Source organism: Lissotriton vulgaris, chromosome 1_2 (assembly GCF_964263255.1).
Source record: "Lissotriton vulgaris chromosome 1_2, aLisVul1.2, whole genome shotgun sequence".
NCBI classification, from domain to species: Eukaryota; Metazoa; Chordata; class Amphibia; order Caudata; family Salamandridae; genus Lissotriton; species Lissotriton vulgaris.
The window spans coordinates 190,782,853-190,810,306 of record NC_141686.1 but is presented as its reverse complement, the minus strand read 5'-3'; the positions used below and the strand labels follow the sequence as shown (position 1 = coordinate 190,810,306).

General features: G+C 43.2%; 1 protein-coding gene across 1 annotated transcript in view; it reads right to left on the bottom strand.

Annotated features, from left to right (window-relative positions):
- The window catches only part of LOC147734884 (alpha-N-acetylgalactosamine-specific lectin-like), a 119,342-nt gene that overhangs the window by 34,331 nt on the left and 57,557 nt on the right, over positions 1-27,454 (bottom strand). Inside the window, exon 5 of the mRNA XM_086953665.1 lies at positions 14,243-14,357. Within this exon, the coding sequence (XP_086809791.1) occupies positions 14,243-14,357 (115 nt within the window). The remainder of the gene's footprint in view (positions 1-14,242; positions 14,358-27,454) is intronic.

Genomic DNA, 27,454 nt, shown 5'->3' with positions numbered 1-27,454 from the left:
GCCATGGCCTGAATCAGATTATGTAATGTTTGTTGATGGTTCATGTCTGAGAACAAATGATGGTGTTTTGAGTCCTCCTTATGCAGTTTACACAGTGACAGATGTACTGGAAGCATCTTGTCTGAAAGGAATTCGTTCTGCTCAAATAGCAGAATTGATTGCTCTGATTTGATCATGCAAACTGGGAAAGGAAATCAAGGTTACCATAGTGATTGACAGTCAGTATGGATTTGGGGTTGTCCATGACTACGGACAACTGTGGTCCCAAAGAGGTTATTTAACTTCTGCAGGATCCCCCATCCGTAATGCCGAATTAGTAAAAATGTTGATTGATGCCATACAATTGACTGATAAAATAGCAGTTGTTAAATGAGCTGCCCACAAGAAGGGGGATGATTATATCACCGAGGTAACAGGTATGTAGATTCAATTGCAAAATATTGTGCCAAAAATCTTGCATCCATAAATCAGGACAGAAAAGAACTTGTTTCAAGTCCTTTAATGCTAACAACAGTAGTTGAGACATAGCAGGAAGTAAGACAAATGCAATATGGCTGAGATACCCGCCACCCCCTCGCAACACAATCCCCAAGGATGGGAAACCGGAAACAGTTCTGAACTTTTGGAAGACGGGAGGGAGTGACCCTCCCGGCCGTATTTATTAAAATATGAAACAAAATTAAAACATTAAAATAACAGTTTCATATTATGTACAATTTCATTACCACATTTGCGATGTTTGGCTAACCTTAACATATTCTCTAATACAAAGGTTCTCCTAGCCGAACTAACATCCTACAAAATATTAACTTGCAATTTGAAATTGTACATCCTAACGTTTAAGGGCCAACGGCAAGGTCGTAACCGGTGTCAAGATCCCTAAACCAGAAATGACCCCCTCACTTGTGAGGGGCGACCGCACAGAGGCGTACCTCAAGTGCAACTACCAATTTCCCTTGACTTGACGGGGGCCCCATTAAACTCGACGCCACTTAAAGGTCGTTCGAGGACTCGTGTGAGGTATCTAGAAGGTAGCGTAGACCCCCCTCCCAAACCCCACACAACTTACCACATCTGCCGTCGCAGATGACCTGGCCCCGGGAAATTCTCCAGGAGGGGGCTGTAACCCCTCCTACCCAGGAAGGGGCCTTGACCGCCTTTCCTTTCCTTTCGGCGGCCCATCCTTAGAAGGGACCGCCTCCCCGTTGAGGGGCCAATGGCCACCTCCCTCGCGCGCTCCCATCCGTAATGGGTGACGCCCACTCATAGGGATCTACCAATTAGTGCTCACCGATCATGACCTTACCGCCCGACAATAAATACGACAAACTATCTAAATTACTAAATTGCTAAAAGATTACATATTATAAGCATGATTACTGATCAACCTAGTGCAAATACTTTATTTGAAAACATCCAACACATGACCATCTTTATTGCAGATTCAAAATATCACGACAGTCATCACAACCTGAAAGAAAAAATAGAGTTACCACATCAAAACTTTATTTACAACAAGTAGCAGTCCTCAGGGGCTGGTGGGTGGGTCAAAATTGGCTCTTCGTTCCGTCTCGAGCTCACGTGCAGCGAGGAGGTGCAGCTTCAGAGCACAGGAACAAGAGGATGCTTTCTTGGCTCGTTGCTCCTTTTATCCGTCTTCAGGGCGGGCGTACACCCGCCCCTGCCTGCCCCAAAGGGGCGTGGCCGGCCGCGTCAGTGTCTAGGCCAGCCCACTCCAGGGCGGGAAAAAGGCGCGCCCCGGCTACGCCGCTTCGGGCATACCAGCCGAGGCTCGCCTCCCGCCCAAGATGGCTTCCCGGGGGGATCGTGGTACTCCACCATACGTTCGGGGGGACCGAATGGTCGCCCCTTTCCATATGGCTGAGATACCCGCCACCCCCTCGCAACACAATCCCCAAGGATGGGAAACCGGAAACAGTTCTGAACTTTTGGAAGACGGGAGGGAGTGACCCTCCCGGCCGTATTTATTAAAATATGAAACAAAATTAAAACATTAAAATAACAGTTTCATATTATGTACAATTTCATTACCACATTTGCGATGTTTGGCTAACCTTAACATATTCTCTAATACAAAGGTTCTCCTAGCCGAACTAACATCCTACAAAATATTAACTTGCAATTTGAAATTGTACATCCTAACGTTTAAGGGCCAACGGCAAGGTCGTAACCGGTGTCAAGATCCCTAAACCAGAAATGACCCCCTCACTTGTGAGGGGCGACCGCACAGAGGCGTACCTCAAGTGCAACTACCAATTTCCCTTGACTTGACGGGGGCCCCATTAAACTCGACGCCACTTAAAGGTCGTTCGAGGACTCGTGTGAGGTATCTAGAAGGTAGCGTAGACCCCCCTCCCAAACCCCACACAACTTACCACATCTGCCGTCGCAGATGACCTGGCCCCGGGAAATTCTCCAGGAGGGGGCTGTAACCCCTCCTACCCAGGAAGGGGCCTTGACCGCCTTTCCTTTCCTTTCGGCGGCCCATCCTTAGAAGGGACCGCCTCCCCGTTGAGGGGCCAATGGCCACCTCCCTCGCGCGCTCCCATCCGTAATGGGTGACGCCCACTCATAGGGATCTACCAATTAGTGCTCACCGATCATGACCTTACCGCCACAGGCCGGATAGTTGACCGGCTATCCGGACCCCCCACAACACTCCTACTTAAAGGTCATGTCTTAAAGTCTTTAGCCAAGCTATGCAGTCTCCTATGAGTAACTCGTTCCCCACCCGGGACAAATGAACACCATCCCCCAAATACATACTGTCACCAGTAATACAACCATGCGAAATAGAATGCAGTGTATTGGAACGGAACAATCTACCCACTTTGTTATTAATTTTCCTTACTGAATGATTCAGAGCAGCCACAGAAATAGCCCCCCGCCACACTTTACGTGGGATCATATGGGACCATGCAATCGTGCACCCTGGAACTCTCCTTGCCAACCAACTTACAGTGGAAAGCATTGCCTCAAGAAGAAGTCGTCTACCAGTGGTGACCAAATCATTGCCCCCAAGATGTACTATGACTATAGACGGCGGTGACCTCGTCCGCCCTAGCAAACCCTCAAAAAATGATTGAAACTGGTCAATACAGAGTCCGCCCCTTCCGTAGAAGGACACCCTGTACCCGTATTCCCCAGCCACGTGAATCATGTCACCTGCTTTGAATACGTCCGCGGCACGCCTCACGTATGAGTGGCCCACGACCCACACCTCCTTTTTCACAGCCGGTGACGTGTGACCGCTGGCCCGGTGTTGGGTCGACTGCACAGTTCGCCCCGCCTCGTAGGCTCGCGCAACTGAAACCAAACAAAAACAAGAAGCATGAGTACATCATTACAGCTTCACAACATGTGCAACCGCACATACCTTTTATAACAATTGGAGGACCAACGCCCCACACGTTTAACTTGTTCAACATTCAGACCCCTGGCTGTAGCCTCTGTAGCAGCCCCTATCCGAAAGGAATGGGTCCCAAACTCGCCCGGGTTCAAGCCCGCAGCAGTAATCGACATCGCAAGCACCCGCTGAAACTGAAACCTCGTCAGTGGGGTGGCGTCAGCGTGTCTCAACAAGGTCCCCCCCCATGATGCCACCCTTTGTGCTAAATATTTCTCTACACAACTCACCGGGCACAAGGAGGACCCGGGAATCCTTTGTATGATTATGCAATCACCCATCGCACCCTGATCGGTCTTGGACCTGACAAATGAGACAGTCATTGTCTCCCCTCTGATCTGGACGTGCTCTCGGCACAGTCCCCCCATCACATCCCGCTTATTCCTCGCCACTAGTTCGCTCACCCGCATAGCCCCATGGAATGCCAGCGTAAAAGCAGCTCGGAATAACACTGTTTCCAACTGGGATGAACATGTTGCAGGGAGTCTGGATAATAACAGGGCCAACCTATCCAAACCTATCGGGCGCCTTTCATCTACTTTGCGACCCTCAAGGCGTTGCCACCCACGTAGCGCTTTCTGCACAACGAAAGACGCTGTCGGGTCCTGGATCCCATGAGCCCTAGCCACAAAGGAAATGGCGGCCCGATGCCTCTGGGCCGTAGCCACTGATTTGCCTGCCTGATGTAAAGACAGCAGAAAGTTTACTACAGACTCCTCCTGGCCCCAAAGCTCCCCCCTAGCAGCCCCCAAAAAGGCCCAATAGGATCGGAACGCCCCTTCATATGCCTTTTTCGTCCTGGGTGCTAAACTCTCTCCCACGAGGTTACGAAGTTCGGGGCACCGAGAGACCAGAGAGCTTCGGGAAAGGGTGCCGCCATCGGGTCCGCTGTGGGCAGAAAACCCCAGAAGGCCTGCATACGAAAACGAGAAAGTGCATCAGCCGCCTTGTTCATCACCCCCGGGACATGTCTTGCCCTAAATAGTACATTCAATTGCATACATAGTAATACGATTTCCTTGAGCAATCTCAGAATCCATTTGCATCGTGCTGCCTGGCTATTGACACACTCAACAACGGTCATGTTATCAGACCAGAACACCACAGAGTGATCTCTGAATCCCTCAGGCCAAGTTCTCAGGGCCACCAGAATGGGAAACAGTTCTAGGAAAGCAATGTTACTTGTCAGTCCACTATCATGCCACCATGACGGCCATTTTTGTGCCGACCACCGAGTGCCGAATATGGCACCAAAACCAATGCTTCCTGCCGAATCAGTCCACAGCCCCAGCTCCTCAGAGGACACGGCCGGTTTGTTCCAGACAATTCGACCATTGAAATCCGCCAGAAATGCCAACCAAATGCGCATGTCCTGGCGAACCTCTGCCGAGAGCCTTGTGTGATGATGACCCTCCCTCAGGCCGACCATGGCTTGAGCGATTGAGCGAGAAAAGGGGCGGGCCATCGGTATAACTCTTAGGGCAAAATTCAATTGTCCCACCAATTGCTGTAATTGTTGTAGCTTAACCTTAGACTCACTTAAACACATTTGCAGGGATGCCCTGAATCTTAACACTTTGTCACGTGGTAAACGAAAACAACCTTCTTCGGAATCGAGCTCGATCCCCAGAAACTCGAGGCAAGTCGAGGGACCCACAGCCTTACCTGGTGCCAGTGGCACGCCAAACTGATTCATCAAGACACAAAATGCAGTCAAAGCCTGCCCACATTCAGGATCCCCGGTTGCCCCCAGAAACAAAAAGTCATCGAGATAATGCATAACATTTTGAAACCCCGTCTTCTTTGTGAAGACCCATTGCAGGAAGCAACTGAACTTTTCGAAATAGGCACAAGATATAGAGCACCCCATTGGCATACACCTATCCATGTAATAGTGACCCTGAAACATGAAACCAAGAAGACGCTGATCGTCTGGATGTACCGGGAGCAACCGGAATGCTGACTCGATATCGGATTTTGCCATCAGCGCCCCGGACCCCAGGCGATTCAATATGGCTACGGCCTCATCGAAGGATGCGTACCGCACCGAACACACTTCCGGGTCTATCGCATCATTTACGGAAAGACCACGTGGGGCTGATAAATTATGTATCAGCCGAAACTCACCCGGGTCCTTCTTGGGGACCACCCCTAAAGGGGAACAAACAAAGTTAGCCACTGGTGGCACATTAAATGGACCGGCGACTCGACCTCGAGCCACCTCTTTCACGATCTTTTCTTGTACCACGGTCGTATGCTGCAGGACCGACATCTGATTTTTACATTTTTCTCTACCCTGAAAATCCCCCACTGGGATGCGGAAACCATATGAAAACCTGTTCCGCAACACCCGAGCGGAAGCGTGATCCGGGTATTCGCTGAGCCAGGGAATCATTGCCATGGTATCAATTGGAGTAGGTAAAGGCGCCCCTCGGACTATGTTAGACCTGTTTGGCGCCTCCTCTACCCCCGTTATCACCAGTTTTGGCTCTGCACATGGACTCAGGATGGGATGATTGCCCACACCCACTACACTCATGCCTAAATTTGCATGACCCCAGGGGCCTAGTACATTTTCCCCTGTTAAAGTTCCAACATACCCCCCTTTTACCTGTGTTGCCGATTGGCCTTGGGTGATTGTCGTTACTCGTACCTGATCGAAAGGGCGTCCCCGCATATTGGCGGGAGGATTCACCAACATTACTCCCTACTAATGGCACTTTCAACATACCAGAGTCCTCCATTTTGGACCAGGACACAGAATCATAACAATCCCAAGTTAAGTTTCTATCATGCTCTTTCGCTTTTCTGAAAATATTATCGTAACAGAACCAATGATTGCCCTCGTGTGATACAGAATACCCCATGATCCGTGACTGATAAATCGGCAATTCAGGCAGCAATTCGGGCCTCCGTTCACCCAAGATGGATGTAAAAACCCCCCATGCTTTGCCCCAATTGCCAATGTTTTCATTTACCTTGAAGGCGGCCATCTTTGCGCGCCAAACACTCGGATGCATGAGCTCCTTCTGGCTCTTAACATGCTCCATCTCATAATGATCGGTAAGCAACGAGAAGATGTTTATATACTCCCCTGCCCATATCTTTTCTTTGATAGCTAGAGGGACATGTTGACCCAACTTTTCCCTTCGAGAGGGTGCCGACTCATCCCTCGCAACCGGCAAAGGCCGCTTACCTGAACCGGAAGCTGTATCTGCGACTGCCGCAGCCGGCAATGGCGCCTTCGTCGCTTCCCTTGTTTCCCGCAGCTGCTTCATCAACACCTGCGCGTCGTCAGCCGTGGCGCCCTTGCTACCCTTACCCAACCACGCTGCTAATTGTGCTGCCAGCTCGGGCGGCATATCCTCTCCGGACACGGGGGTGACCACCACAGGAATCGGATTCCCTTCCTCCGGCACCGGAATGGGTGCCTCACGTGGGTCGCAGGGAACTGGGACGTCTCCCCCCGCTGCTCCCCTTCTGGGCCTCTTGCCTTTTCCACCTGGAGCTGTTCCTGCCAGGGGACGTTTAGGCCCCCCTTCCTCGTCTTTATCCGCCATTCGCTTCTTCAGGTCGGTAACCTCCTTCATGAGAACACGCAGCATCTGTTCGGTAGTCATTCTCTTTCCCGCCTTCTTAGGCATTCTCAGACAGAGTATCTGCAAAACAAACAAGAAAGATTACAACGCTCAAAATTGGCTCTTCGTTCCGTCTCGAGCTCACGTGCAGCGAGGAGGTGCAGCTTCAGAGCACAGGAACAAGAGGATGCTTTCTTGGCTCGTTGCTCCTTTTATCCGTCTTCAGGGCGGGCGTACACCCGCCCCTGCCTGCCCCAAAGGGGCGTGGCCGGCCGCGTCAGTGTCTAGGCCAGCCCACTCCAGGGCGGGAAAAAGGCGCGCCCCGGCTACGCCGCTTCGGGCATACCAGCCGAGGCTCGCCTCCCGCCCAAGATGGCTTCCCGGGGGGATCGTGGTACTCCACCATACGTTCGGGGGGACCGAATGGTCGCCCCTTTCCAGAAGAAGCTGATGAGGAACAGAAAAACATCTGGTCAAAAGCAGGAGGTAGGCAAAGAGAAGATGAAATTTGGGTTTATAAACATGAAAGACCAGTAATGCCTGATAGCATGATCTCAAATATGGCCCTAATGTATCATGGTCAAGCTCATGTTGGAAGGGATGCCATGCTTCGACTATTTAAACAGACATGGTACAACACTAAGTTCAGGATGATTGCTGAAGGTCTATGTCCAAGATGCCTCATGGGTCAGCAGTTTAATCCAAACAGAAAAACAATTGTGAGTCTGGGAACCATAGGACGGGAGGGAGGTCCATTCACATGAATGCAGTTGGATTTCATAAAGATTCCACCTTGTAATTAACTCAGATATGTTTTGGTGATCATTTGTCTGTTCTCTCGGTAGGTAGAGGCTTTCCCCACTAGGAGAAATGATGGACTAACTGTTGCAAGATTGCTTTTGCGTGAAATTATGCCAAGGTACGGATTTCCATTGACGATCAAAACTGATCGAGGAACACACTTTTAAAACAAACTACTGCAGATGATATGTGAAGCACTGGACATTGTGCTTACAGACCTGAACAAGTTGAACAAGTGAATGGGACAATAAAAAACAGAATTGCAAAAATGTGTTTGGCAACAGGACTAAAGTGGCCAGACGCCTTACCAATTGTTTTGATGACCCTAAGGAGTATCCCTGACAGAAAGACTGGATTGAGTCCACATGAGATTTTAATGGGCAGAGTGATGAGACAAGCATTTGCGCCAGTTGATAAACTGTTAACTATTAATGATGACATCATACTGGATTACTGCAAAAACCTGTCTGACGTGTTGACTTCTGTGTTCCATCAGGTGGGAACTGAATCAAACACGAAAGAGAAACATCCAGCTCATGATCTAGTTCCTGGAGATTGGATTCGGATAAAGGTACACCGCAAAATAAACTGTTTGGTGCCTCGCTGGCAGAGACCAAGACAAGTTATACTGGTCAGCCCCACTGCAGTTAAATGTGCTGGAGTAAAGAGATGGGTGCTTGTAAGTCACACCATCCGTGTGCCTGAACCTGAGAATCCAAACGAGGAAGGTGAAAGCACAACTGATTCTGACTCTGAAGGTGAACCAGAGAAAAATCCATATACTGAAGCTCGACAAGAACGTCGACATCTGGAAGTATCAGATGCTATCTCTACATCTGAAGGAGAAGGAGAAATTGTTGAAATACCAAATTCTGAAAATCGATATTTAGTAGAGACTGACACCAGTAAGGACACTGAGCAATGTGGAGATAATACTGATGATCAAGAGAATACTGAGGAACATTCTGAAAGCTCTGAAAGCAGGAACCGAAATCCTGACACTGGAAAAGAGGAAAAAAACTCACGACAAGGATGAGATTCCAAGTAACAGCTATGGAGATGTTCCTAACAGAGTGAAAGATCTGTTAAAGGAGAAAGACATTATAAAGTTTGTCATAAATGAAACTGTCGAAGAGACTGAAAGTGAAACTGACAACAGTGCAGATGAAACTCCATTGAGAAAGAGTTCCAGAAAAAGGGCTTGGAGAGTGGAACATAACACCACGGAGCCTAAAACAAAAAGAGTTGTAAAGGAGATAATTGGCCTAAAGGAAGTGATGGACTGAAATTCAAACTGGTTAACAAAGCAAGAAAACCAGAAGATCAAGTAAATGAAATAACTAGTCAAAAGGAGTTGTTGGGAAAAAGAATAGAAGTTGTTCAAAGGACAAAAAGAGTAAGAAGACAAAACCAAAAATACAAATCACGCGAATGGTCGTACATTGTTTTACCTCCTATTGAAGAAGTAAACACTAGCCAAGAGAACTTATACTGCCCAAAGTCAATTGGGAAAAGTGAGTAAAGAACTGAATCACAGAGAAAAAGTGATAATTGATCAAAGGTACAAGGTAAAGACAAAACCTGAAATCCTGACATAAAGAGAACATTGGAAGTGAAAGGTGAAAGCCCACAGATGACAAAGGTCTAAGAGAATCGTAAGGCCGATTGCTGTGTATTTTTTTTTCAAATGGCTAATAATGAGCATAAAACGAAATGTTCTATTTTTAGAAAATGCTGTAGAATGTGTTTAATATGTACTGGATTATTAATTTTTATGTGGATAATTTTAGCTATTGTCATTACTTTTCCTGACAATATAGCAAAGTTTAAAACCAAATGTAAGTTTGAATGAACAGAATGTTGTCTCAAAAGCTGGTAAGTCACCTGTATATAAACCAGAAATTCACCAAGATAGATCCATAAGTGAATACACCAGGGGATCCTCACTGAGTGGTTCCTGGAACAGAAACCTGTCCGGACACTTGAACCCTTCCTTGATTTCATCCAAACCTCTAGGGACAGGGTGCTCTATATGAAGTTGAGAATTGGAACCCTCTTTTAAATGAAATGACAGCAGCCTGGAATCGATGCAATCCATCATCTACTTCTTGCCCAGGCTGCGCAGCTCCCAATGAGTCTATCGCATATTTCCTCTTCGCGTGCCCAGCATATAGGATGGCTAAAACTAAATGGCTTAAACCCGTTTGTAAAAAGCTTGGCTCCAAGAACTATCGTTTGGCAGTACATATTTTAAATACCGACACCTCCTCCCTCACCTTGGTCTGTGGCGTAGCAAAATATTTGGGCTGCGCATGGCTAATAAGATCAAAGCTTTTAGTGAAAAGTAGCAGCCAGGTTGTGCCTATGCTTGTCTTTTGATGTATTGTTTTTATGGCCAACTATTAGCCGTTTAATGATCATGTCCTACGTTTTTAATATAGCTGTATAATGTTCAGCTGGACTCATTTATCAGGTTGTACTGTACTATGATTCTTTTAAAAATATGAATTTAGGATGTACATGCTTTTATGATAAACTTTTTTTATCGAATAAAGTACATACTACTAAAAAAAAGATTACACCAGAAACACATTTTCAAGACTGTTATCTGATTATGTTAGGACCATGGATGCCAGTGATTGCTATGTGTGTGTGAAGTTGCCAGCCTCAGTCTCAGAAGAGGAGACCTATCATCACCTTCCACTTACATATGGTGTTACATGTAGTGTGATTGCAAGCTTGTTTTATCAAACAGGGAAATTAGAATATTACTATTCAAATTCTGATGATGTATTTGCAAAATTGAAAGTCATTAATGCAATGAACAAAGTAAAGCCTGCTAAAGTAATGGGAGAATTTTTCTTAGAAATGGATGAATTGAGTCATGAATATTCATTCAGAAATAATTTGACTTGTAAAATGAGAAATGAAGAAAAAGCATTTTTAGATATGGTTGAGGAGAGAAGAAATGCTTATAAACGCAGTGAAAGAATGAACCCTGCTAAATCCAAATATTGGACATTTGAAGATGAAAATCTTGATGATAGAAATGTGAAGTTGGCCATAAGTATAGACACTCCATTATTAGGGAAATTTTGTATGAGAAGAGACAATACTGTGTATGACAATTATTTTGTGGGAGCTAGTCAATGTAAAGAGGCTTATCGAATAATAGGGGGTTGGGGATTTAAAGGAGGTAAGGATCCAGTTTTCCCTGGCATATACTTTATATGTGGGAACAAAGCTTATTATAAATTACGGGACCATTGGTACGGGACATGTTATGTAGGTCTGGTCTTTCCTAAAATCTTTCATGTAGATAGAGGTACTAATGGAATACATGAGATAGGTAAACTTTTAAGTCGTAGAAAAAGAGAGTGTGTGATTGAAATAATAGGTGATATTTTTGGAGCACTGATACCAGCAGTGGGAATATCTTTCAATGCAAACCGAATTAGAAAATTATCAACAATCGTAGATCGTTTGTCACAGACACAGCAGGTGGATTTTTAATGGTAAATACTGAAATGGTTGCTATGAGAGCTATGGTGATGCAAAATCGTCTTGCTCTTGATATAATTTTGGAAAAAGAAGGAGGAGTTTGTGGAATTTTGAAGGTACAACACTGTTGTACCTACATTCCAGATGAAAGTCAAAATATTGAAAAGTACATTACAAACATTACAGAATTGCATAAGGAAATTGAACCACTGGAGGTTCTTGAACGACTTGGTAAAAGTTTTTCAGCAGTTAAACATTGGTTTCTTGAAATAGGTAGTGCAATTAAAGGTAAGATACTAATCCCAGTAACAATAATAGTATTAATGATTTTGATGTTAGGATGATGTTGTATATATAGAAAAAGAAGTTATGTTAGAAAATCAATAAAGAAAGCAATTCAAGAAAAACGAGAAAGGGAAAGAGAAAACTGTGATATAGAAATGGAGGAATTTCAAGAAAAGTTCATTAAAGAAACCGGAGATGAAGATACTAGAGTATAAACCATACTAATCTGAAGAACTTGAAACATGTTTCAATAAAAATGTTCAACATTTTGGGAGTTATTTGGTGATAAGATCACCAAAGGAGGGAGTTGATGGAGTGAGGGGAAGAAACTAAATTTTGTATACCCCTTGGGAAGTCATTTCCTCATAACTGTAACATTTATTAATTGTGTTGTTTGGTATACTAATCAACGTAGTATAGAATGCACACATAAATACACGTGGGAATAATTATCTGCTTGCATGGAAAACTACAACTGACTAATTTAGTAATGCTGTTATGGTGTTTACTATTGCAAAGCTTTAATTTAATCAAAAGCGGCATAAATGTGTTTCTGTTTATGTATGTCGTGGCAAAAATATGGAGATAGGTGAGTATATCCTGTATATGTGTTGCTTATTTGCTAGGTAACAACTAACAGGGAAAATCTTAGTTTGGGGGAGGTAAACAGAAGGGTTATATTTCAATAATTAACATTTATTTGTGTTTGTGTCTATGATAGTTCCCATTCTGGCTTGTGAGGCCTACTTAAAATGGAGGTTTTCAATTACTGTGACAGTGAAAGATACTGCGCATGTGTGGCTAGAGCTGAGGCTGAATGTGAGCTGCCTGTGCCTGAGGGAGAGCAGCTTAAGGACAGCTTGCCCTGAAAGTCCAGATGACTGCCAACAAAATGTGAACATCTGAATTTCAAAACGTGGGAAAGGAATCTCATATAAGTTGAGGATGTGACTAGGCTGGACATTCTATAAACAATTAACTTTTTAATTTCAGATGATGCTACAGAAAATGAATATTAGTATGATGAGGTGATGCTCATCCACCCTCAAATTGTCCAATCAGGACTTGAGTTTGTACTGACAGTTACTTTTGTTGATAGATAAAGTTAGTGAAATAGGGTATAAAAAGACGTGACTTTTCTTAAGAAAAAACTCTCTTTTCGATTTCCTCCTGAGATTCTGACGGAATGCTGATTTTCCTGAGATGTAAGACTTTGAATACATTTTCTATTTTCTTTGAATGAGAAATGAGTTTTAGATGAGGTTGTTAGTTAGGGAGCTAGGAAAAAATGAACTTTGGGAACAATTTGTCTTTTGCTAATACTTATGTCCTGAAACCTAAATACTAATATCTATTTCTGAATCCTTGAAATAAATGAATATCACTGTTTGAGATAAAACCTTTACTCTTTTAAGGTTATTTTTTTAATAAAGTGAATAAACTGTTAGACATGCTAAACTTTGCTTTCAATAAAAATTAGATAAATGTAGAATTAAGCTTCGGCCATAATGGTGGTGTGTCTGAATAAAACGTCTCATTAATAAAAACCATAGTAAAGTTCCTTTAAACTGCAGGTGTATATAGTATAAATATTTAGTTTTGATTTAGACACTCCGCTATGATCCAGCAGCTCTCCTTTGAATCACACCGATGCATGAGGTAGGATGAAAAGTGTTTGTGAGCAACTCGCAGTGTTATGGGCCCCACTGATGAGTAATGTATGATTTGGTACTTCAGGAAAAGGTGATATGGTTTTAGAAAACATTTCCGGAGTAGCTCTGCATCAGATAAACACGCCTTACAGCAGTGAAAAACGTCCTCCTTTATAAATTCAATGCCCCTTGCCCTATGAGCCTTCAGCACCTACCTTAGGTGTGCCTTATAAGTATTAAAAAGAGAAGGTTTAGGCCTAGCAAAAGGTTTATTTTGCTAGGTCGATATGGCAGTTTCATAACTTCACAACAGGCTGCAGTATTAAAGTGCTTTGTTAATGGCTGGCACAATACGTACTGCGGTCCACTCGTAGTATTTAGTTTACAGGCCCTGGTACATGTAATACCATATGCAAGTAAATTAAATGTACCAATTAGGTATCTGCCAATTGGACTGAGTTTTAAGTGGCACTGGTTAGGAATGTTAAAGTGTACAGAGTTCCGAAAGCCCTAAAAAAGGGGCTCAGCAAAGGAAGGGAGTGAAGGCAAAAACTTTGGAGTGAGCCTTGAGAGAGGGCCAGGTCCAAGATAGCTAAATAAATACTTGATGTGATTATTTGTAGGCTGGTGTAAACGTTCTGATTTGAAGTTGACCACTATGCTGATTAGGTATTTTGATGTCACGCAAGCAATATTGCAAATTAAATCAGATCAGCATGTTATCATGAATAATTTGTCGCCTCTATTAATATTTCACTTAACAACATCTTGGATCATAAAACTTGATTTTTGAGAAGGCTTAGGCAATAGATTAACTCAATTTACAGTTTTAAATTTCTTCATCAAAATCAGCCTGATGTCCCTTTATCTAACCCAAATTGTATTTAAACGTATAACACTAAATGGTTAGTTGATTTAATTATCTTTTAGAGCATTCAAATCTTAAATACATTCCTTATCTACTTATGATTTTGAAAATATAATAGGAACCTTCTTACCATCCTCTATGTACCAGGAGCCGATGAAGTCTTTGTTGCCAAGATTGTCAGGTTGGCCTTTGCCAAATGGCAGTATTGTAATTTTAGATCCATCGGAATTCATATACTGTCCCTCCTTCATGGAACAAAAAAACTCACAGTGGTAAATCAAATTATTGTAGCTAAAGACGTATAATAGTGAACTGCACAAGTTAACACTAGCTTGTTTGTAAGGAATTCAGGTAAACTCAACAAGTTGAGTAAGTACCTTAGACAGAGAAGTTTCAAATATAAATATAAGCATGTTTGTGCCATAAATAAGTTTAATATGTTTAATTGCATTGTGTTTCCTGATAAGCCTAGTTCTTAAGTTCACTATCTGCGTTAACAAAGCCTCTGGGCAAAGACCAAGGGCCTCCTTTATTAGAAGTGATGCATCGCTGCGTGAAAGCAGTGATGCGACACTTCTCAGTGCACCCTCCTTGCGACATGATGGATGCGTCATTTTTACTGTATGACGCATCTTGTTGCAAAGAGTTACAGATTCGTCAGTATTTCTGACGTATCTGCAGGTGCAAAAGTGACGCCTTGCTGGAGTGTGTCACAATAGTGACGCAACTCCAGCAATGTGTCCTTTCACATGGGGCAAGCCCCATGTGAAAGGGCCTGCATCAGTCTTACGCCTGCTGTGAAGCAGACGTCATTTTTTGATGCATTTGCACCATAGAAGTGATGCAGTGAAATCTCATAGATTTTACTGCGTCACTTCTTCGGGGCTTACTTATGTGGGAACCCCCCCTGCATACATTATACCTGATGCAGGTATAATGTAGCGCAGGGAATTACAAAGTGACGCATCTGCTTAGATGCCTCACTTTGTAAATAGGGCGCACCAGGAGGCATGTTTTATGCTGCTAATGTGTCACAAAAAGTGACGCAACGGAAGCTCAAAACGTGTCTCAAGGCCTCATAAATAAGGCCCCCTGATTTTAACATTTCATCCTTACAGAGAGGTTACAAGATTAAGAGGCTAAGGGTCCACTCTGTGTGTTAACGGTCCAAAGACCGAGGACTTATTACCAAGGGCCTTATCGCCGTATCAGCGGCACTTTTTGCAGCTAAGCGATGATTTTTTTTATTGCCCTATCAGCAAGCTGTCGCTAACAGGCGTTAGCGACAGCTTTCTTGCGATAGAGGCGGTTTTCCTGTTGCCTTGCATGTCAGCGATAATTATTGCTAATGACATGCAAGGTAGGCGTTCCCAACTAAAAGCGACTGAAAACAGTCGCTAACACAACTTCCCCCTATTAGCAATGCAGGCGAAGTAATGAAAAAAGTTACGCTAAGCGCGATTATTGCTAGAATTTAACACCTGCGGAAAACATGACTTACCTGTTTCTTCACTGGGAGGTGGATTGTCAGGCTAAGTCCACCATGGCGTTAATGCGTAAATATCGCTGGATTTCCAGAGATATTCACACATTTAGCCGCTATCGCTGGATATTTTATGGCATTAGAGATAAACGTTGCAAATAGCGTGTTATCTCCGCGATAATATCTGGCGATGAAAAAAAAAACACGCTAAGCGTGTTTTGCGATAATTATCGCAAGTTGTTGCTAATATCACCCTAAGTGCCAGAGAGATGGTGCTTGGTATGGAAAGGAGTCCTGCTGAGTTGAGCTCTGACAGAAATCTACCAGAATATTGAGATGTAAAAATGTGCGTGCCAAACTGTCCACTCCAGAATATCGTAAAGGTCAGTAGAGGATAACTATACTTAACAATATATATATGTACCTTGACAACATATACTTACTTTACCTTCACAATAATCTGTTAGTAAACACTTTGGCATGTCTGTCCTCAATATGCTTATGATAGCGCCATTCCAATCGGGAATGGCGACCCCAGAAGCACACTGGATCGAAAAATTTCTTTAAACTTGGTACTTTCAAAATAAAGTTTTATTAGAGCATTAAGTTTCTCTTATTGTAATCTTTGGATCTTCACATGTTTCATAAATCAAAATTATATTTGGCCCAATGCATTTCGGGCAATGCTGCCCTTCATCAGGGGCATTAATTTTCTATTGAGAAAAGATGAAACACAACTGTCATATATTCGATTTTCAGTACATATGAATTTCATAATATCTTGACATTGTTCTCAAGTTATTAACTCTGTACATGAACATGTATAAACAACTTTCATAAATATGCAAAATATCGTTGTTAACTCTGTACATGGACATGTATACGCAACTTTTATGAATATGCACAAACATTGCAGTCATATGAAATATGTGACGAATAAATCATCAAAATCCATAAAATAATACGAGCAAGTGCTCGTAATTGTCAGTGAATCAAAGAGTGGATGAACGAGAATAAATGAAAAAAATTATTAAACGGGCACCAAACGTACACGTACCTTCCAGATTGACGGACATTTTTGACAATGTATTTAAATGGATCAATTCAATGCGTGTAAACCCGAGACAGTTAACCTGTGGCAAATAAAATAATTTTTCAAATGCCTAATGTTATGTGTGCCAGTGGCGGTGGGTATCAAACCAAAATCAATGGTGTGTTATCGATCGTACCTGGAAATGTAGAAAGCCACCATCAGGCTAGAAACGTAACCGGTGCCATTCGGGTTTGCGAACCATGCTCTGTAAAAAGAACCCAATTGGTTCAGTGCCAAATACCGGTAAATTACGGAGTTAACTAACTATGTGGGTAAAAATGCCGAGGTGCTTGTAACACTCACCTAGTGTCTCGCGTTTCGTTAGACGCTGGGATGGTCCTGCCGTGTGTTCGGGAAAGTGTTTGGCGAAGTTTTCGCCGGTGTCGGATGTATAACCCTCCCAACCTGGAAATGGTACATGAAATGATAATAGAAAACGGGCGATGTGTGGTTTCTGAACGGAAAAGTTAAAACGGACAAAGTGTAGTTTCTGAACGAAAAAGTGAAGTTTGTTCGTGTTTTTAGCAACAATATTAAAACACGATGTATAAGAGTGTGTGCATAAATTTCAATACCACATTAAACTTGATGTAGAGTACATAACACATCTCAGGATATCAAATTACTCGTAATCAATCAAGTGCACAATTCTTATTGTTCGAAGCGTATAACAAACCTAGGAATAATAGTCAAATACATTACCAAGTCCTGATACGTGTGTCCAACAAAACAGCATGTAAGTAGTTGCTATGTACAAAATAGTAAGGGGAAAGATTTGCTGTTTTTTTGTGTTCACACACTGTTCAATAAAGTTCATGATTGATGTATACTATTTACAAGAAGCAGTTTAAATCCACGCGTTCGTTAAGACCTTTCGGTTGTGCTGTATTTAGGTAGGAGATCCAGAACATTTCTCTTCTTAGTAGATGTTGAGTATTGTCTCTGCCTGGTAAAACCGGAACTGATTCCAAAACAAGGAAACGTACTTGACTTGGAGAATGATTGTGGTTGTTCAAGTGCGATGCCAGAGGGGATTTGGCGTTCTTTGTTCGAATGTTACTTTTGTGTTCGATCATGCGTGTCTTTATTTTACGTTCTGTTTTCCCCACGTAAGCCAAGCCACATGGGCATTTGATCAGGTAAATCAAGTTTCGACTGTCACACGTTGCTGTGACTCTTAGTTTGATGGAGAACCCTTGACTGGGATGTTTAATTTCAGTGCCTTTTATGATTGCATTACAATTTCCACAATTGTGGCAGGGTAGCGTGCCTTTGTGTTTGTTGGTATAACTCTGTGGTTTTTTGTTTAATATTTCTTTGATATTCAAAGATCTTTGGAATGCAAATCGTGGATTTTGTTGAAAAATGTTTCTGAAATCTTCCTCCAATGTCAATAATGACCAGTTTTTCAATATGATTCTCTTGATTTTGGTACTTTCAGTTGAGTACTTTGAAACAAATACCATTCTCTCCTCTTCTTTGGGCTTTGGTGGAGATTGTAATAATGATGTTCTGTCAATTTTAGATACTTTGGTTTTGGCTTCTTCTAGAATCTCCATTGGGTAACCTCGCTCTTGAAATTTGTCAATGCAGATTTGTATGCTTTGGTTCAATGATTCAGTCGTTGATGAGATCCTTTTTATTCGCAACAGTTGGGAATATGGTAAATGTCTTTTTAGAGAATGCTGGTGAAAACTTGCAAAATGTAATAGGTTGTTTCTGTCAGTGATTTTGGTAAAGACACTGGTTTCAAGTTTATTTTGAGTCTGCTGGATTAGTACATCCAGGAACGGTAAATTGGCCCTTTGTATGTTATGAGTGAATTTTATCCGGTCGTTGACCTCATTCAAATCTTCAATGGCTTGTTCTAGCTCCATTTGCGTACCCTTCCATAAGACGAATATGTCATCAATGTACCTCTTATATGTAATCAGATTTTTTGACCACTGTTCTTTACTCAAAATGTTGTCCAATTCGAACCTGTACATGAAAAGATTTGCGTAGGCGGGTGCGGCACAATTGCCCATAGAAGTACCAGAGCTTTGAATGTAAAATGACTCTTTCCATGAGAAGTAGCTATGATACAATGTGAAATTTAAGAGTTCCAGAATGAATACCTTCAAGCCTTCTTCGATCTCTGATGACATGAGAAATGACGCTGTCGCGTCTAAACCAAGGTTATGTGGAATTGAGGTATATAATGACTGGACGTCAATGGTACAGAGTATCATTTAGCTGGTAAATGATGCTTTCAGATCTTCGAGTATGTTTAGAAAGTGGGTTGTGTCCTTAATGTAAGTTGACATGGATGGTACCAAAGGTTGTAGATGTCGATCGATGTACTTTCCAATTGGCTCGTGGGTGGAGTTGACTGTGGACACAATGGGTCTGCATGGAGGATGGGTGGGATGTTTATGTACTTTCGGTATCATGAATATATATGGTACTGATGGGTTGGTTTTGATGAGGTATTGTTTTTCCTTGGATCCAATTACACCTAGGTCCATTGTGCGGATTATTAGTGTGGACAGTATCTCTGTAAATTCTTTTGTTGGATCTCTATCTGTTTTGTAGTAGATGTTTGAATCATTAACATGTTCATTGACTTGATTATCATAGTAGTCTGTGTTTAGGATAACAAGGGCACCCCCCTTGTCTGCCTGACGTATGGTGATTCTGGGTTTTCTGCCAGTTTTTTCAAAATTTTCCGTTCTTTGTTTAAAAGATTGGTAACTCTCGACTTAGGCTGTTTGTAAAGTTTCTCTACTTCTTTGCTTATGACCTTTTCAAATGCATCCAGGACCTTGTGGCTCACCGGGGGGGTGAATTTACTTTTGTTTCTAAGACCCTTCAGAGTGTCTTTGGAAGGTTCATCTGTGGTTTGGATGACATTACTAAAAAAGTGTCTCAAACGTAACTTTCTCATAAACTTGTAGATACATATTTGTGTATCCAAGAGTTAAGAATGGAATGTTGATACAAACGTGGTTCCTTTTTGTAAAACTTTTATCTCAGCATTTGATATTTGTTGATTAGAAAGGTTTATAACTAGGGTTTTTGACTCCTGGTGTTTCTTGAGATTGAGTCTTCCGTTACTTGGCCTTTTGCCCCTCCTGGTTCTTCGGTTGATTTTTGGCCTCTCTCCAAAAAAGAATTCCCATTTTTATTTGTACCACTGGATGTGGTTGGTTGCTCTTGCGTTTTTTTTTGTGGGAGGTTGAGATCTCGGGGGTTGTCTTCTGCGCCTGGACTCCGATCTGCACCGAAGAAACCGTCCGCATGATGAACTCCATCCACTCCGGATCTCCAACCGACCCCTGCCCTCACCACGTCTTCAACAAGGCCGACGCCGTCATCGCACCCCACCTGCGGGACATCATCAACACCTCCTTCACCACCGCCACCTTCCCTGAGAGCTGGAAGCATGCCGAACTCAGCGCTCTACTCAAGAAACCAACAGCGGACCCCACCGAACTCAAGAATTACCGCCCCATCTCGCTGCTCCCGTTCCCAGCCAAAGTCATCGAGAAGACCGTCAACAAGCAGCTGGCCGCCTTCCTCGAGACGAACGGATCCCTCGACCCCTCACAGTCTGGCTTCCGAGCCAACCACAGCACCGAGACCGCCCTCATCGCTGCCACCGATGACATCCGAACCCTGATGGACAACGGAGAAACAGCGGCCCTCATCCTACTAGACCTCTCCGTGGCCTTCGACACCGTCTGCCACTGCACCCTAGTGCAGCGCCTCAGCAACGTTGGAATCCAGGAGAAGGCGCTGGAATGGATCATCTCCTTCCTCGACGGAAGAACACAGAGAGTCCGTCTACCACCGTACAAGTCAGAGGCCACCAAAGTCATCTGCGGCGTCCCTCAAGGATCCTCGCTGAGCCCAACCCTCTTCAACGTCTACATGAGCCCCCTCGCGGCCATCGCACACCAACACAACCTCAACATAATCTCCTACGCCGACGACACCCAGCTGATCCTCTCCCTGACCAACGACCCCGCCGCCGCCAGAGCCAACCTGCACGAAGGGATGAAAGAGGTAGCCGAGTGGATGTCGACCAGCCGCCTGAAGCTGAACTCGGACAAGACGGAAGTCCTCATCCTGGGATCCTCGCCCTCCGCCTGGGACGACTCCTGGTGGCCCCCCGCCCTGGGCACAGCACCCAAACCGACAGACCACGCACGCAACCTGGGCTTCATCCTGGACTCCTCCCTCTCCATGACCAAGCAAGTCAACGCCGTCTCCTCGTCATGCTTCAACACCCTGCGCATGCTACGGAAGATCTTCCAGTGGATCCCCACCGAGACCAGGAAGACTGTCACCCAGGCACTCGTCACCAGCCGTCTGGACTACGGCAACGCCCTCTACGCCAGAACCACCGCCAAGCTCCAGAAGAGACTCCAACGGATCCAGAACGCCTCAGCCAGACTCATCCTCGACATCCCACGACACAGCCACATCTCCGGACACCTAAAAGACCTGCACTAGCTCCCGGTCAACAAGAGAATCACCTTCCGTCTCCTTACCCACGCACACAAAGCTCTTCAGGACCAAGGCCCGAGCTACCTCAACAACCGCATCAACTTCTACGCTCCCAAACGACACCTCCGATCAGCCAGTCACGCCCTCGCCGCCGTCCCCCGCATCCGAAGAACGACAACAGGAGGAAGGTCCTTCTCCTACCTGGCCGCCAAGACCTGGAACTCCCTCCCGACCGACCTGCGCCTGACCCAAGACCACCTCGCCTTCAGGAAGAAGCTCAAGACCTGGCTGTTCGGGTAGCAGCAGCACACCCCCCCCTAGCGCCTTGAGACCCTCCGGGTAAGTAGAGCGCTCTATAAATGCCTATGATTGATTGATTGATCTTCTGGATTGAGAATCATCTGAGGATGATGTTTTATCAGATTGTCTATTTGATGTGAAATTGTGTTGCCTTCTTCTTGCATATATGTCAGCCCAGCTATAGACTTCTCCAAGCTTGTAATCAAGCGTGTCACGGTTGAATTTCCTGATTTTTCTTTCGTTTATGTCTTTAGTGTATGACTCCAATTGTTTAGTAATGTCTTTAAGCATGTCATCCATTTCTTCTGCTGTTAGCATTTTGCTTATATCCTGTTTTAATTGTTGTGTTTCTTTAGTCAGATCCTCAATTAGTTTAGCCAGTTCTTCTACGATTAACAGTATGAGGTCGAGAGAACACTTATTCAGTATTGCTTGCCATCTTTCCGTAAATTTTGAATTGTTTTTGCACAATGTTGATTTGAGCGAGATACGTAACCCTCGGGGGATTCTTTGAACTTTGTGGTAACGTATTAACGTGCTTGCATGTAATTTTTGATTGACTATTTTCTTTGACATGTGAAGGAGTTGTTTGATGTTACTTTCTTTGGATCCTGTACCAGGTAATGCAGTTTCACATTCCTCTATTAACGAATATATTTGTTGTGTGTCATCTTCCGTGAACCTTAGAGATTGAGCTCTTTCATCAGTAATCTTGATAATGTCTTCGAATTGCATTTTGTTTAATTGGTGGTGCGTGGGTTCGTGTGACTCAGAATGGTAAAGACAATGAATGAAAACTGAACCTTCTCGCACACTGAGTTCTACATTTTGGGTAAGATAGTGCAAAAAAGTGGTTAGGTGCTACCTGGGTTCCTCCTTCTGAGTCTTGGAGGTTGGAATAATACTTATGATAGCGCCATTCCAATCGGGAATGGCGACCCCAGAAGCACACTGGATCGAAAAATGTCTTTAAACTTGGTACTTTCAAAATAAAGTTTTATTAGAGCGTTAAGTTTCTCTTATTGTAATCTTTGGCTCTTCACGTGTTTCATAAATCAAAATTATATTTGGCCCAATGCATTTCGGGCAATGCTGCTCTTCATCAGGGGCATTAATTTTCTATTGAGAAAAGATGAAACACAACTGTCATATATTCGTTTTTCAGTACATATGAATTTCATAATATCTTGACATTGTTCTCATGTTATTAACTCTGTACATGGACATGCATAAACAACTTTCATAAATATGCAAAATATCGTTGTTACTCTGTACATGGACATGTATACGCAACTTTCATGAATATGCACAAACATTGCAGTCATATGAAATATGTGGCGAATAAATCATCAGAATCCATAAAATAACACGAGCAAGTGCCCGTAATAGTCAGTGAGTCAAAGAGTGAATGAACGAGAATAAATAAAAAAATTAATAAACGGGCACCAAACGTACACGTACCTTCCAGATTGATGGAAGTTTTTGACAATGTTTTTAAATGGATCAATTCAATGCGCGTAAACCCGAGTTTTTCAAATGCTTAATGTTATGTGTGCCAGTGGCGGTGGGTATCAAACCAAAATCAATGGTGTGTTATCGATCGTACCTGGAAATGTAGAAAGCCACCATCAGGCTAGAAACGTAAACGGTGCCATTCGGGTTTGCGAACCATGCTCTGCAAAAAGAACCCAATTGGTTCAGTGCCAAATACCGGTAAAATACGGAGTTAACTAACTATGTGGGTAAAAATGTCGAGGTGCTTGTAACACTCACCTAGTGTCTCGCGTTTCGTTAGACGCTGGGATGGTCCTGCCGTGTGTTCGGGAAAGTGTTTGGCGAAGTTTTCGCCGGTGTCGGATGTATAACCCTCCCAACCCGGAAATGGTACATGAAATGATAATAGAAAACGGGCGATGTGTGGTTTCTGAACGGAAAAGTGAAAAAGGACAAAGTGTAGTTTCTGAACTAACAAACTGCACTTTTTCGTTCAGAAACGACACTTTGTCCGTTTTCACTTTTCCGTTCAGAAACCACACATCGCCCGTTTTCTATTATCATTTCATGTACCATTTCCGGGTTGGGAGGGTTATACATTCGACACCGGCGAAAACTTCGCCAAACACTTTCCCGAACACACGGCAGGACCATCCCAGCATCTAACTAAACGCGAGACACTAGGTGAGTATTACAAGCACCTCGACATTTTTACCCACATAGTTAGATAACTCAGTAATTTACCGGTATTTGGCACTGAACCAATTGGGTTCTTTTTACAGAGCATGGTTCGCAAACCCTATTGGCACCGTTTACGTTTCTAGCCTGATGGTGGCTTTCTACATTTCCATGTACGATCGATAACACACCATTGATTTTGGTTTGATACCCACCGCCACTGGCACACATAACTTTAAGCATTTGAAAAATTAATTTATTTGCCACAGGTTAACTGTCTCGGGTTTACGCGCATTGAATTGATCCATTTAAAAACATTGTCAAAAACTTCAGTCAATCTGGAAGGTACATGCACGTTTGGTGCCTGTTTATTAATTTTTTTCATTTATTCTCGTTCATTCACTCTTTGATTCACTGACTATTACGGGCACTTGCTCATGTTATTTTATGGATTTTGATGATTTATTCGCCACATATTTCATATGACTGCAATGTTTGTGCATATTCTTGAAAGTTGCGTATACATGTCCATGTACAGAGTTAACAATGATATTTTGCATATTTATGAAAGTTGTTTATACATGTCCATGTACAGAGTTAATAACATGAGAACAATGTCAAGATATTATGAAATTCATATGTACTGAAAAACGAATATATGACAGTTGTGTTTCATCTTTTCTCAATAGAAAATTAATGCCCCTGATGAAGGGCAGCATTGCCCGAAATGCATTGGGCCAAATATAATTTTGATTTATGAAACATGTGAAGAGCCAAAGATTACAATAAGAGAAACTTAATGCTCTAATAAAACTTTATTTTGAAAGTACCAAGTTTAAAGAAATGTTTCGATCCAGTGTGCTTCTGGGGTCGCCATTCCCGATTGGAATGGCGCTATCATAAGTATTATTCCAACCTCCAAGACTCAGAAGGAGGAACCCTGGTAGCACCTAACCACTTTTTTGCACTATCTTACCTAAAATTTAGAACTCTGTGTGCAAGAAGGTTCAGTTTTCATTCATTGTCCTCAATATGCTGACATGCCAGCTTAGAACCTAGGTCGGGTTCCTGAAAACTACTCCTCGAATTTGGAGAGGTTTATGATGAGGTTCATGATGCCTGAACCTGTTGCAGAGAAGAGCGGTGCTGCCCAGCAGAATAAAGGCTGGGACAGTGGAAAGTTTGTTGCAGACATATACCAATTTAACCTATGCAATTCCAGAGGCTCTCTGTTAGGAATTATGAATATAATTATGAAAACTTTGTCGAGTTTAATATAAAGGAAGGATAGTGTATGTTTGAATTATTATGTGAGAGACCAGCACTTCTACAAGCTTTTTTTATTTTAAAGCCGATTGGTCTGGCTAAAGGTTTTTCAAACTGAGAGAACAAGAAATAAAAAATCCTCACGAAGACCACAGATTATGGCACACTCTTTTCCATGTAGGTTCCCTGTGGAGAATAACCTGCTCATATTGGCGTGATCACAAAGATTTATCCATGGTATTTATGAACCAAGGCCTTTTTGAGGGCCTGATTGCACATTGCTTGACCTGCTGGATTTGTCCATAACGTTACCCACAGTAATTTTTCGGCATAATGTAAAACCGAGTATCTCACTATAGAGCTTTTTGGGCAGAAACTCCTGTTACCTGCCAAATAGGTATTAAGAAGGCACTCATATAAGGATCAACAAGGAAATGGGCTACTGTCCTAATTTCTGGGCTACTCACTAGAGGAGTCTGCTGCCTGGATAGCCAGAGCATTCAACCACGCAATGTCACCCGTCTCAGGTGGACTTGATTCCACATCACAGTCAGATAACTACAGGTGAATCATTTGGAATCGCTAATCTCTGCACCCCCTGACATTTTCGCAGTACATAAGATAACATCAGAAAAACATGCATCTGTCTCACATAATGATTCTGCTGCATTCGAGAATGATGAAATAAGCAGACACAGAGGGGAGAGAAAGAGGCAGGTTGCACAGAAACGCTACTGATATAGTATGTTTGCATACATGTGTGTGTGTGTGTGTCTGTGTGGGTGGGGGTAGTAGGCTAGCAGAGCTTGTTTTCTAAATATTTGTTTTGTGTGTACTTTATTTAGATAATAAAGTCCATTAAAGTGCCGACAAAATTATTTTAAAAGATTTACAGAATTGACACATTAAAATGGGCAAACAGATAAACAATGTCTCGGTGTACATTCCTGGGCTTTTTATTTTTAAAACGGGAGCTAGCAAAAGAAAACAATCTAAGATTCAGTGTACATACCAGTTTGTGCAGATGGCTTTCAGCATGATCATGTATGCCGTTGAACGATAGTCGTCAAAAGATTTTTTACCAGTTCGTCCATTTCGGTCCTAGGTTTCTGGGGCTCAATAAAAACGTTTAACCCCTTGCATGCTGGTGACGGCTCCTGTCCGTCATGGCACACAGTGCTCGTGTGCTGATGACAGCCGGGAGCCGTCACGACCACGCCCGCGATCGGAATGTGCCGCACAGGAGCGGAATTCCGAACGCAGGCAAGGGGTTAACTGCATTCAGCAGCATCTCCAGAATAAAAGGATCGGTGCTAGTGGACCCGAGACTTTACTCTGGTACAATATTATATTAGGGGCTAGATGTACGACCATTGAATTTTGAGACTCGCGAATTGCAACTCACAATTTGCGAGTCGCAAAATTCAAGGTACAACAGTGTCTCAGACACTGTTTGCGATTCCCAATGGGGTCACAAATTGCAAGCCTCATGAATATTAATGAGACTGACGCAATTTGCCACCACAGCAGACCACCATGACTGGGACTGCATTTTCAATAAAGCAGTTCCTTTTGGAATGCAGCTTGTTTTCCTTAAAGTAAAACAGGATGCATTTAAAAAAGAAAAATTAAACTTTTCAGTTTCATTTTTTGAGGGCAGGCAGTGGTCCCAGGGACCCCTGCCTTATCTAAAAAAATATTTGCACCCCCATTCACAAATGGGAAGCGGTCCCCTGGGGACCTCTTTCTGTTTGTGAATGGTTTACCACCTACTTGTAGTAGGTGGTAAACTGCGAGTTTTTTGCGACTGCTAGTGCGGTCACAAAACACTTTACATGGCATTTGCACTCGTAAAAGGAAGGGACGCCCTTGGCATGCCCCTTCCTAATAGCTAGCCGCTAACCATATTTGGGGACTCGCTAATGGGTTAGCTACTTGCAAAATAGGGTTAGTGCATTGGCCAGACCTTTTTTGTGGTTGTAAATGGGCAGAATACCCCTTTTCCACTGCAGTAAACGGTTGTACATCCGACCCAAAGTGCTGTGCTCTAAAACAGTAAAATGCTTATTCTAATACAGGCCTAACAATAAAGAGTATGCGTTTCGCCATTTATTAAGTAATTTGCTGTTAAAAATATTCTACGATCACAACAATCGTAAGGGACTATGAAATGTCAAAACTATCACCGGGACCGAAGACCTCTACTGGCCGCTGTGTTCAGGTTATTCAAATATATTTTGACCTTTAAAAATTCTACCAGCATGATTAAACTTTGAGAACTGATGATATAAACCAGCAAGAACAGGACACAGAACAATGACACTCTAAACCTTGCCCACTCTGGGAACAGAAACTAAGAGCATTGATTGTAGTGAACAGTTGCTGGACATTGTGGGGCATATTATCAAAAAAGGGAGTTACATTATCGCCGCTTTTATCAGCAGGAAACTGCCGATAAAGCGGCGATAATGGGCTTGATAATATGCTCTATGAATTCCAATCGAATCCCATGTTAGATGTCAAGACATTTAACATGG